At 41.6% G+C, this 13,204-nt stretch overlaps 1 protein-coding gene across 2 annotated transcripts in view; it reads left to right on the top strand.

Annotated features, from left to right (window-relative positions):
* The window catches only part of MAPK14 (mitogen-activated protein kinase 14), a 65,131-nt gene that overhangs the window by 11,291 nt on the left and 40,636 nt on the right, over positions 1-13,204 (top strand). For both annotated transcript variants that reach the window (XM_005881730.2, XM_005881731.2), the window contains exon 2: positions 12,086-12,215. In XM_005881730.2, coding sequence (XP_005881792.1) covers positions 12,086-12,215 — 130 coding nt within the window. The remainder of the gene's footprint in view (positions 1-12,085; positions 12,216-13,204) is intronic.

The following is a 13,204-nucleotide window of genomic DNA, read 5'->3' as shown; positions in this document are numbered from 1 at the left end:
TCCTGCGTGGAGTGTCTGACCCCTGGTGGTCAGTGCACGTCATAGCAACCAGTCATTCCGCTGTTCCGTTGATTTGCATATTAGGCTTTTATTATATAGGATATTGATTTTACTTTATTCTATTTTTGGTTAATCATCACTTGAGGATATTCATCCATTGATCTTTAGAGAGAGCAGAAGGGAGACGGAGAGAGAGAGAGAAACATTGATGTGAAGAGAGACATATTGATCGATTGCCTCCCGCAGGTGCTCTGACCAGGGCCAGAGGTCAATCCTGCAACCCAGGTATGTGCCCTTGACCAGGAATTGAACCCGAGACCCTTTGATCCGAGGCTAATGCTCTGACCACTGAATGACTTTGGTCAAGGCAACACCACCATTTTATTGATTTGGAAACAGACTCATAGTAACTTTGGCCAAGATCACTTGCTGGCAAGTGCCAGAACTGAAACTAGAACACAAATCTTTTCACTCCTAGTTTACTTTTCTCTGTATCAGACTGCATGTGTTTGTGCTTAACAGAATTTTTTTAGATCAGGTCCTCAAAATACTGCAAACAGAGACCTTTCCCTAAGGTGCAAAAGTAGCTTTGTTAAATGGAATTTCAGTGATTTTTCTAGAGCACTAAAAAGATTTTATCTAGCATTCCCAAACGTAAATGAGCTATCTTGAAAATTCCAGTATTTTGATTTAAAAAAATCAAGTTGCTTTGGGGAGGTGAACACACAATACAATACACAGATGATGTATTATAGAATTGTACACCCGAACATAATTTTATTAACCAATGTCACTCCAATATATTTAATTTAAAAAAGAAAAAAATCAAGTTGCTAAGTGTCATGATTTAAAAATATGGCCATAAATTACTTGATACTCCTCCCTTCAAGAAGTGGAGCTTAATTCTCCTCCCCTTGAGTACTAACTGTACGTAGGAACCCACTTCTCTAATGTATAGAATGTGGCAGAAATGATGGAATGTGACTTCTGAGGGTAAGTCATAAAAGACATTGTGGCCCCTATCTTGTGCTTTCTCTGAGATCAGTTGCTCTAAGGCAGTTTCTCAACCTCAGTACTATTGACATTTAGGCCAGATAATTCTTTGTTGTGAAGGATGTTTAGTGATATCCCTGGCCTCTACCCACTAGTTGTCAGTAGCAGCCCCCAGTGGCCCCCCTCCCATACACACACCAGTTGTGACAGCTAAAAATGTCTGACATTGTTAGATGTCCCCTGGGGGCGGGGTACAGTTGATCTCTGTTGAGAACCACTACTTGAGGGGAAGTTTTAGAAACTGAAAAGCTGGAAATTGGTTGCATTCACATACTTGTATTAATATCATTTTAAGTTCTTCACGTCGATAGGAAAGTGATATTGTAAGAGACTAAATTCCATTTTAAAATACCATGTATAGTGCAAAGAGTAAATAATTTTTTGATTTTTGAAAAATCTCAAAGTATTATGTAGACATTAAAACAAGGTATTTAAGCACTAGTGGTGATATTAAAAGAAAGCTCAGAATGATTTAAATGTTAAGAGTTTATAAAGTCAATTTTAAATCCCTTTCTACTCTGAAGAGTATATGTTTTTCAAAATATATTTTTATTGATTTCAGAGAGGAAGGGAGAGAGAGATAGAAATATCAATATGACAGAGAATCATTGATCCGCTGCTTCCTGCACACCCCCAATGGTGGGTTGAGCCTGCAACCTGGACATGTGCCCTGACCAGGAATCAAACCGTGACTTCCTGGTTCATAGGTCAATGCTCAATCACAGAGCCATGCTGGCTGGGCTGAAAAATATTTTTTGAGGTTCCTAAATCAAAACTTGAGCTCTAGTTTTTGCATAAAGTTGCCTTTATTTTCATGTTATTTCTAGGAAGGGGCAGAGCATAAGCATCAAAACTACATGATACTTGCGTCTGTGTCTGAATTTAGAAGAGAGAAAGGTTTGTGTAGTAGAGGGATATATGTACCGAAAAGTATTTCCAGTATGGTATTTATTGTAATTTATATCAAGTATTACTAGGTAAAGGGAAGGTATCAAGTCTGAATTATTTAGTTATTTAGGAGGCACATTTTGAAAACAATTAGTAACTGGAATTCAGTTGGAAAAAAAGCCTCAAATTGTATAATCTGTGGAAGAGTAAATCTTTCCATTGACTTCCAAAAATAAAATTGTGTTTATCTTGTTAACCATTATTGAGGGCTCATTTTTCCTTATTAACACCACATGGGGATTAGAAAAGTCACCTATGACCATTGAAAGAAATTGTAAAATTACTTATAAAAAAATTATTCAGAGACTTGCCAGGTGATTGATTCTTTTTCATTCTGTTGGGGAAAATCCAAATTGTTTTCTGAGGACAATCCTGGTGCACTCTTTGTCCTCTCATGCTTTGTGGACGTGGCATTTGTCCGGGTTAGGCAGCACATCACCTTTTTAAGAGGTTGTCTCCCTTCCTCTACTTACCAGCTCAGCTGACAAAGCATATTGCTCTGCCTTTATCCTGCAACACATCTGCAAGCCAGGTGCCAGTCATGGAACACACACCAAGTCTCTATACCTATCAAAAGCTCAGTTGATGGGGATCATCATCTTTGGAAGATTGTCTAAGGAATATGGAGTTTATTAATCTCTTTTTCTAAACATACTGAAGATTTCCTCTCGGATTAAGTCTGTCGGAGCAGCATACCATGCTATTTTATACTCTCCTTCCTCCTTTGCTAACAATGAACTGCATTTTGGCTTTGTGAAGATGCTCTGAGGAAAGAACCACCTGAAACACACTATTATATTTGTGTAAAGATGTTGATAGGACATCTTTGCCACATTATAAGTGTCTTCTTCATAAACATACACAGGAGTAGGAACTTCTCTAGTTTTATTGCAGGAATAATTATGCCTCTCTTCAGTTCTCCTGAGTACCTGGTTTGTTTTTATTATATGGTTCTTGTGACACATGTCTTAACTGGTTGTTTTTTGTGTCATGGCTTTCGTGGACTCCGAGCCAAATTTGAGGCCCATCTCTAACCATATTTAGAAAGGTCCTCCTGATAAACATTTATGCTAACCTCACCCATATTGAATTTCTTATTTATCTTATTTTCTCTTAATCACAGTTGTGGGTATATATTTCCAGGCTGCTTTAAATTCATTGTGGAATAAAGCAGTGTGGGATATATAAATAAATTTAGAAGTTAAACAAAATTATATTAGTATGTAGTAAGCCTTTTTTATTTTCTGGGCAGTTGCGGGGGAGGCAAGTATGAATGTATAACAAAACATCAATTTCCTTAATGACTATTATTGTGTACTAGGTACTGCATTTATGAGAAGCAGTAAATGAGTGACAGTGACATCCTAATGTTGTAGTAACTGCTTTTAATGAGTTTTATATTTATTCCTTTATTTCGTTTAACCTCATCAGTGATTTTATAAAATGTGAATTAACTATAACTTTGGGAGAATTCATTTGAATTTATATTCAGGGGAAAACTTATTAAGCAATGTGTTCTGAATTTTAGTTTGGAGAATCTGATCATCATAAAGATAATTCCATTTTATTATGTTGTTAATGAAAACAAAGTTTTATTTGTAGTTGTAGGTTTTAAAATGTGATTTGAGGAATCTTCTCAACTGCTAATACTAGTAAGTGAATCATATAATAAAGGCAAAGTCAAAAGCTGGTCCTAGGGTTGTCCTTATTCCGGCAGCTTGGCCTCCTGGAAAAAGAGTGAGCATTGAAATTAGACAGATTTGGGTTTGAATCCCACTGCATACTACTTATATGACCTTGGGTGAGTTGTTAATACTAGTAGGCATTTCTGCTTTTGTTAATTACAATGTTCAATTTAGGATGAGTTACATGATTTCTTCTCTCTCCAAACACTGCATTGATCAGTGGTAGAAACAGGAGGCTGGGTCAGAGCAATTAATTGCTTAAAGAGGTGGGGGTGGGAATGGATTGCATATCCTTGCTTCAGCACCTTTTGCTATAATGATTACTATTAAGCAGAGAGCAGTTTCTCGAAACAATTCTTACTTGTTCTCTTTTGTGAGTAAAGTATGTTTTAAAAAGTGGGAGTGGACCTAGCTGGTTTGGCTCAGTGGATAGAGCATCGGCCTGCAGACTGAAGGGTCCTGGGTTTGACTCCAGTCGAGGGCACATGCCCAGGTTATGGGCTCAATTCCCAGTAGGGGATGTGCAGGAGTCAGCTGATCAATGATTCTTGATATTTCTATCATTGATATTTCTATCTCTCTCTCCCTCTCCCTTCCTCTCTGAAATCAATAAAAAATATATATATATTTTTAAACATTGGGAAAGTGTGTCCTTTGAAATAAAAATTAGTCATCTGTTCTGAGGAAATCATGCAATTATGGAAGAAGTAAGTTTACAGTTGTGAGTACATGAAACACTTTATTCTTGTATTATTTATTTGTTTTACAACTGTAAGTCAACTTTTGCCCACCCCTATATATTAGGAGTATAGCCATATAAGTATCATTTGAAGGGAAAATAATTGTTAATAGCGGTTTTATTAAAGTTTGAGTGTCTCTTTTGTTTTAGGGTAACAGAACAACACAGATGACTTTTGCTTCTAACTTTACTAATGCTCTTATTAAAAGGTAAAGCTCACACTGGCCAGTTTGCACAGTGGTTAGAGTGTCTCCATATGCACCAATGAGTCTCGAGTTTGATCCTGGCCCCAGTCAGGTTGCATTCTGGAGGCAACCAATCAATGTGTCTCTCTCACATCGATGTTCCTTTCTCTCTCTGAAAAGCGATGGAAAAAATATCCTCAGGTGAGGATTAACAAAAACACACCACTTGGATTTGAATTGCAGCTCTCCCAATTTCTGTCTATTCCCTGAATATATTACTTAACCTCTGTGTGCCTCAGTTCTCTCATGTGTGAAATGTGAATAATAATAGTGCCTTCTCATAAAGTTGTGATCATTAAAGACGTTCATTCATGTAAAGATCCGAAAACAGTGACTGTCAATAAATGTAGTTTAAAAAAATTTTTTTTATCCTCACTTGAGGATATTTTTTCCATTCTTTTTCAGAGTGGAAGGGTGGTAAGGAGCCGGGGGAGAGAGAGAGAAACATCAATATGAGAGAGACACATCAATTGGCTGCCTCCTACCTGTGCCTCAACAGGGGCCAGGGCTCGAACCTGCAACCCAGGTACATACCCTTGACTGGGAATTGAACCCGAGATCCTTCAATGCTCAGGCCAATGCTTTAACCACTGAGCCACAGCGGGCAGGGCAATAAATGTAAGTTTTTAACATTAGTATCAGTTTCGTATTAGATGCTATTGAATTTATCAAAATTGAGAACCAAATGAGCAGTTAAAAGTTTTTCTTTAATATTTCAGATAACTATTATTGTAAAATACTCTCTTATACTTTGTTAAGCATTTATTGAGATTGTAACATATGCCAGGCATTATTCTGAGTTTTACATAGTACAATAGTGAATAAAACAGATGACACTTTTTGCCCTCGAGATGTTTAGGATGAGTGGGGCAGGCGGACGTTAATAATGTCTAATACTGGGCTTTATCACATTTAGTCCTAACAAACACCCTACAGATTGGATAAAAACATTATCCTCCTTTTATATGTGAGGCTGAGAGAATTTAATTAACTTTCTCAAGATTAGACAGCTACTCCAATAGTCCAGTACTAAAGCTGCAGCTCTCATTTAACCACTCTGCTGGGTTGTAAATAAACATATAGTAATAAACTGTAATTATTGGGGTCTGTAGGTACTGATTAATCCTAGCCTGCCTTTTAATTAACAGATACAGGAGTCAAATAGAGATTGAAATATGTATTCTATTACTGTGAAGCTGGCATAGAGAACGCCTTTTAATGCTTGGAGGAGCAGCTCAGGTGGGCTTCTTATTTTTCCCCACTGAATTTAACTCGCACACTGAGTCACAGGCAGGTCAGCTAGAAACCCAATGACAGTCTTGCTCCAAGAAGCCCCAGCAGGCTTACAGTGGAGTAGAGGAGAGACAGAGTCGATATGTATTCTATTACTGTGAAGCTGGCATAGAGAACGCCTTTTAATGCTTGGAGGAGCAGCTCAGGTGGGCTTCTTATTTTTCCCCACTGAATTTAACTCGTACACTGAGTCACAGGCAGGTCAGCTAGAAACCCAATGACAGTCTTGCTCCAAGAAGCCCCAGCAGGCTTACAGTGGAGTAGAGGAGAGACAGAGAGAGTCAAAGGGAATGGGCCAGACAGGAGCAATGGCCATTGCTTTCAATCTCACCAAAGCCAGCGAGGGAGTTAGAGAGAGTGTAAATTTACTTGGTACTTCCAAAAAGAAGTTAATCTTTTATGGGTTTGTAGGAACAAGGAGTAGGAGAGAAGAGAACCAGGCCCCCCCTTTATGTGGGATAAGGTAGAAAGCAATGAGGGTGTTGTGACAGGGAATGGCTCCTTGGGACCCGTTAGAGACATCTCCGAAGGGATGGCTGTTTAAGCCTATGCTTCAAGGATAGGATTCAGCCGTGGGGGGAGTGGAGGTGTAGAGATGCGGGGAGAAGAGCATTTCAGGGACCAGGAACTGCCTGCCTGAAGAGCTGAAGGAACTGACAGGAGCCAGCATGTTCAGAGCACGTGTCTGAGGGGGAAGGAGGACCAGCACAGGAGCACGTGGGATGGCCTCCGGTGGTCAGATCACCTGAACCTTGTAGTCTGATAGGAAATTTGCTTTTTATTTTATATGCCAAGGAAATTCTTTGAAGGATTTGAAGCAGGGGAGTGGTGTCACCTAAGTTATATTTTTTAAAGATTGTATTGGATGCTTGTGGAGAGTATATTAGAAGGTAGCAAAATAGAGGAGGTGGGGAGACCAGTATAATGAGCAGTCTGGTGATGAGGATGACTTGGGCTGATGTGGAAGCAGTAAAATGAAGAGAAGTTGAATTAGCCCTGGCCAGTGTGTTCAGTGGTTAGAGTGTCGGCCCGAGCACCAAAGGCTCTCGGGTTAGATTTCTGGTCCGATTCAGGGCATTTATGGGAAGCAGCCAATTGATGTGTCCCTTTCACATCAATGCTTTTCTCTCTGTGTCTCTCTCCTTCTCCCTCACTCCCTCCATCTCCCTCTCCCTGCTCCCTCCCTCCCTTCCATTCTCTCTAAAAATCAATGGAAAAAATATCCTCCAGTGGGGATTAACCGAAAAAGAGAGAGAGAAGTTGAATTAGAGATGTGTTTGGAGATTGAAACCATGAGATTTGCTAATAGATTTGCATGGGTCGGGGGCAGGAGACAAGGAAAGGGAGAAATCAAGGGTGGCATTAGATGAAAACCATTTGCTGAGATAAAGGAGACAGGGAGAAGTAGTTTTGGGTGTTTTGAACTTGCTAAATTTAGATGCTTATGTGTTTTTATATGGAGATGTCAGGTAGGCAGTCAAGCGCAGAGGAGATTTCAGTGAGAGATGTAGATTTGGGAGTTTTCAATTTATAGATGACATTTAATTTAAAGTCATGGGTAGAGATGAGATCATCGAGAATGAGAATGTGAGAGAGAGAAGAGAAGAGGGCCCAGTACCGTGCCCCGAAGAACTCCAACGTGCAGAGCTTGACTAGTGGAGACAGAAAAGGTGCTGCCGCAGAGGACATAGAAAACTAGTCGAATGTGCTGATATGGACTCCAGGGTGGACGGTGTTTAGAGAAAGGGAAAGTGGTAACTATGTCCATTGCTGATCCAGAAAAGTGGCCATTGGATTTGGTAACAAGAAGTCATTGAGGACACCGAGAAGAGCCGTGTAGTAGCTTGAGGAAAGATGGGAGCTGGGGAAATGTCGTGTAGATATCTGTGCTTCTCAAACCTTAGATGTAGATAATTACCTGGAAATCTTGTCAAAATGTAGATTCTTTTCCAGGGCCTGAGATTCTGCATTCTAAGAGCATCCAGATAATTCCAGTGCCGCTGGTCCATGGATTAGTGGTTCTCAAATTCCAGTGTATGTTAAAGTTACATAGAGGGCCCTGCTGGTGTGACTCGTTAGTTGGGCATCATCCCATGCACTGAAAGGTTGCTGGTTCCATTCCTGGTCAGGGCACATGCCGGGGTTGTAGACTCAATCCCCTGCAGGAGACAGCTGATCAGTGTTCTGCTCTCACATGGATGTTTCTCTCTCTCTCCCTCTCATTTCCTCTCTCTAAAAATCAATAAAAAATCTTCTAGAAAACTATGTGGAGGGCTTGATAAAGTACAGATTATTGGACCACTTCAGACTTTCTGATTCAGTGGGTCTGGGGTGGTACCTGAAAATTTACATTTCTTTTAAGTTCCTACGTGGTACCAAATCTGCTGGTCTAGGAACCACACTTTGAGAACCACTGGAGAGGTTTTAACTGTGATGGGGAGCTATCAAGAGAGATTTTTCATTTGTTTGTTGAGGGTGGCAAATAACTAGAGCATTTTTATGCTGATGAGAATGATCCCTTAGGGAGATGATATAAGAGAGAAAGGGAACAAAGGAGTCAGCCCTTGAAAAGATGAGGGAAGATGGGCTCTGAAGCATGCTTTGAGGTCTTGGGTTTTTATAATAAAGAGCATGCGCCCTTCACTATGGCAAGAGAGAATGCAGAGGAGATGGGTCCATGGGTTGGTAGATTTAATGATAGGCAGATGCAGTTCCCCTTTGATGGTTTCTATTTCCTCAGTGAAGACATGGGCTACTCCTGAGGAAGGAGGGTGACGTTGTCAAAGGCTGACGTTGAGTAGGAAAATCAACTTTAAGAAAAAAAATGGCAGTATTGAGAGGCTTATTTGAGGTTAAGGTAAGAAATTAAGAGTGAAACCGATCTGTATGATTGTGATTTCCTTTTGTTCTTTTTTTTTTCTTTAACCACAGTTAGTTTTTCAACCACAGTCAGACATGGAGAATTAAGTAGTTGAGATCTCCCAGAGTTAAAGTTTATCTAGGTCAGTGGTTCTCGACCTTCTGGCCCTTTAAATACAGTTCCTCATGTTGTGACCCAACCATAAAATTATTTTCGTTGCTACTTCATAACTGTAATGTTGCTACTGTTATGAATCGTCATGTAAATATCTGATATGCAGGATGGTCTTAGGCGACCCCTGTGAAAGGGTCGTTCGACCGCCAAAGGGGTCGCGACCCACAGGTTGAGAACCGCTGCTCTAAACCATCTCTCCCAAAATTATTTTGTTGGAAACAAAGATCGAATCCTTCATCTTCTCCCAGCTCATCCGATTAGATTGGTGTGTGCGGGGAGGGCTTGGGGGGGGGGGGTTATTGTTGCCTCTGTAGTGTTGGAGTTCAAGTGATGAGGGTACTTTTCCATTATACTTTCGTGTTTTAAATGCATAGAACCAGGTTCTTCGTGAAAACGCTGCCCTCACGTGGGGCCACGCCCCTGTACGCGACTGGGGTCTAGTTACTGCTCCCACGATGGCCCTGGGTGGAGAGTTGTTTTTGAATCTGTGCGTTGGGTGGGACAAGGCCGAACTTATTTAAAAACGTGTCTCTGTGAGTCCGTTTAGCCACGAGCACGTGTGAACAGGTGCTGGCTGGCGTGTCTGCGGGGCCATCGCGGGCTCGGGAGGGAGAGGAGTTCCTCCCGCAGTCGGTACTTCTGGGGGGCGGGGGGCGGGGCGGGTGCTGATGCCGGGCGCCTGTTTCGTAATGTGACGTGTCTCTCGTTTAGTAGTTACATGAAGACATCCCGGCTGCCGCTCTACGTGTAAGACCCAGTTACCAGTTCTAGCAAGACCATCCTTCCCCAAGATTGATAAGGCGTTCTTCTCTCTCTCTCTCTCTCTCTCTCTCTCTCTCTCTTTAATCCTCACCCGAGGATATTTTCCCATTGATTTTTAGAGAATGTGGAAAGGACGGGGAGAGACAGAGAGAAACATCGATGGGAGAGAGACACATCAATTGGTTGCCTCCTGCACGCACCCTGACCGGGCCGGGGATCAAGCCACAACCCGGGCACGTGCCCTTGACCGGATTTTGAGAGCCAAGTTTTTTAAACTTAAACTATATAGGTAGGTACAGTCAACTTTAAATTCAACTCTAAATTCACGGTTTTCGTCTTCCGTTTTTCTTTGCTTCTTCTTTGTAGCCGTCTCAAACAGGGCACCTAAAAAAGTGTTTCATTTTATAATAATAAAGCCACCAACACAAAAGAATTACAATTCTTAAATTGATGACAAAAATCCCTGTAGGATTTGCAGCTGGTTGGAAAAATACAGGTAACTTTATGCTTCGAGTAGGTACTTTTGTCACCCGCGCACGATTTGCGGACGTGACTAGCACTAACCACTGCACAATGAGACTGCGGACTGACTGGCTCACTCAATTCGTGCATGAATCGCGCGCACCTCCCCCGCGCTGCGTCTCCCGTCGCCCAGCCGACGCCCAACTGACGCCCAACTGACCAGCGGACGTGACTAGCACTAACCACTGCACAATGAGACTTCTTCAAAATAGACTCGCCCGGCCGAAAACCGACTTCTGCCCATGGGCCACGAAGTTTCAATCGCATTGTACGTGCGTGCCCCCACGTGGTATTTTGTGGAAGAGCCACACTCAAGGGGCCAAAGAGCCACATGTGGCTCTAAAGCCGCGGTTTGCCAACCACTGTTTTATGTGATGGGCCTCTGCCTACACCTCTGACCTCATTCTCTTCAGCTTCGCCTGCTCCCTGTGCTTGCACGCCATCTTTCTCTCGCCCCTTCAGCATGCTGTAGTTTTTCTACCTGTTTCCTTTCCCCTTGGTTTGCACCCGCTCTTCTGAGAGGCAGCATAGCAAAGTGGCTAATAGCATGAGCTCTGGTTCCAGACTTCTTTCTGCCACTTTCTAGCTTTGTGAAGGTTATGCAACCTCTCTGGGCTCCAGTTTCCTCGTTTGTAAAAGTGATAATAGTACTTACTACAGAGGGATGTTGGGAACTAAAAGAGTTAATTTTTAAAATGTCAGATGCTTTCAGTGGTTCCTGGTATTCAGTGAAGATTCAATAGGTATTAATTTTCTTTAATGCTTGAAGCTCTTTTTTCCTGTTTCTTTACTTGGTTGCTACTTACATTCAGTTGTGTCAGCTTCCCCAGACATCCTAGCTAAAGTAGCGTGACTCCATTTGTTTTCTTAACCCTGTATACCATTATCCTGTTTTATTTAGTCATAGCATTCATCACTATATTTTTAATGTTTCATGGTTTTTTTTAGAGAAAGAAGGAGAGGGATAGAGAGATAGAAACCTTGATCAGCTGTCTCCTGCATGCTCCCTACTTGGGATCGAGCTCACAACCTGGGCATATGCCGGAAAGGGGATTAAACTGGTGCCCTCTTGATTCATGGGTTGACACCCAACCACTGAGTCACACTGGCTGAGTTATCACTATTTGAAGTTATTTTATTACTTTTCTCTTCCCCTCGCCCCCCTTCCTCTGAGGGTAGGGGTTTGTTGACTTGTTCCCTACTGTATCTCAGCTTCTAAAAAGTGTCAAATACTTTAAAGGTGCTCAAAAAATTTTTGTGCCAACTTGTCCTGAAAACATGGTGGTTTCCAAGGCCTCTACTCTGAACAGCCAGCATATTGTGGCAAAGGGACAGTGAGACGCAGGCAGAGAGGACAGACGAATCTTGCTCTTTGTGTATCAATCTGTTGGCTTCTCTAGATCAGGTGGCCTTTTTTTTTTGAGCTACTGGGACATAGCCACATCCATTTTTAAAATTTATTATCTGGCTGCTTTTCAGCTACAACCACAGAGTTGAGTAGTTGTGACAGAGACTCTAAGCCTCACAGAGTCTAAAATACTTACTGTCCAGCCCTTCACAGAGAAGTTTGCTGACCCCTGATTTAGATGTGTAGAAAAAAAAGGCTAATAGGAAACACCAAAAATAATAAGTTTTATTTGGGTAATGGAATTACAGGTTATTTTAGTTTTTATCTTTATACTTTTTTGGTATTTTGTTATAGACCCATTTAATTTGAAAATGAAAGAGCCTTGTAAATGCTAAATTTTGAAGTATTTAGAGCACATTTAATGATGGGTCTTTTTGTGTGTGTTTTTTTCCTTAGTGCTGCTTTTGACACAAAAACTGGGTTACGTGTGGCCGTGAAGAAGCTCTCCAGACCGTTTCAGTCCATCATTCACGCCAAGAGGACCTACCGAGAGCTGCGGCTGCTCAAGCACATGAAGCACGAAAACGTAAGTTCTTCGCTCAAGAGAGAACAGAGTCTGCTCTGAAGGGACTAGAAAAAATTGTTTTCATTACTGCCGATGGAAATACATTCGAGGGCATCAGACTTTGGACCATGCTTCTTACACTGGGTGTTAGTGGCCACTGCATTATGTCAAAGCCTTGGGATGCAATTGGTGCATCTTCTTGGAATTTGGGTTTTACTTAAAGATTTTTAGAGGGAAAACATTAAAATAATTTTTTAATAAAAAAAAGATATATTATGAGTTATAGCAATTCATAGTGAGTTTTAAGAGAATATATTTTTAAAAATGTGTTCTTTACCTGGTTTACTTAAGGCCACCTTATCAGAATATGGGGATCCATGGCTATTTTGTATTATGGGTTATTTCAGTGGAGAAGTTTGAGGAAGGAATACCTTAGGCTCACTCAAAGTCCTATCAGCGATGGCTCTTATTTTATGTACAAATTAACATTATAATTTTTCTTTTCGGCCTGCAAAAGCAGCTTTACCAGATTTGGGTATTTTAATAAATATGACAAAGACATTATTTAAATTAAAAAAACTTTTTATTTTCTATCAATTTGGAAATTTGAGAGCAATGCCATCCTGCTAAGGAGTGCTTAAAAGTTCTAATTCTAATATATAAAGAGCCAGGGTCCATCATGACCTAAACGTCCAGACGGACAACTGAACACTAGGCTAGGGTCCCAGCTGGTACAGCGGAAGTCAGTCCTGAGTCCCGGCCACCCGCGGCACAGCGGCAGGAGGGAGCTGTGGGAACGGAGCCATGCTGCCATCGGACTAGCCTCTGGGCCCCCCCCACCCCCCTCAGGCTCCAGGGAACCAGAGCCATGATGCCATCGGACTAGCCTCTGGGTCCCTCCTCCCGGCCCTCAGGCCTGGGGAACCGGAGCCATGCTGCAATGGGACTGGACCCTACCCAAGGGGTCCCGGATTGTCAGAGCGTGCAGGCTGAGCTGAGAGAGACCACCA

Source organism: Myotis brandtii, unplaced genomic scaffold (assembly GCF_000412655.1).
Source record: "Myotis brandtii unplaced genomic scaffold, ASM41265v1 scaffold687, whole genome shotgun sequence".
Lineage (NCBI taxonomy): Eukaryota > Metazoa > Chordata > Mammalia > Chiroptera > Vespertilionidae > Myotis > Myotis brandtii.
This window is presented reverse-complemented; position numbering and strand designations above follow the sequence as displayed.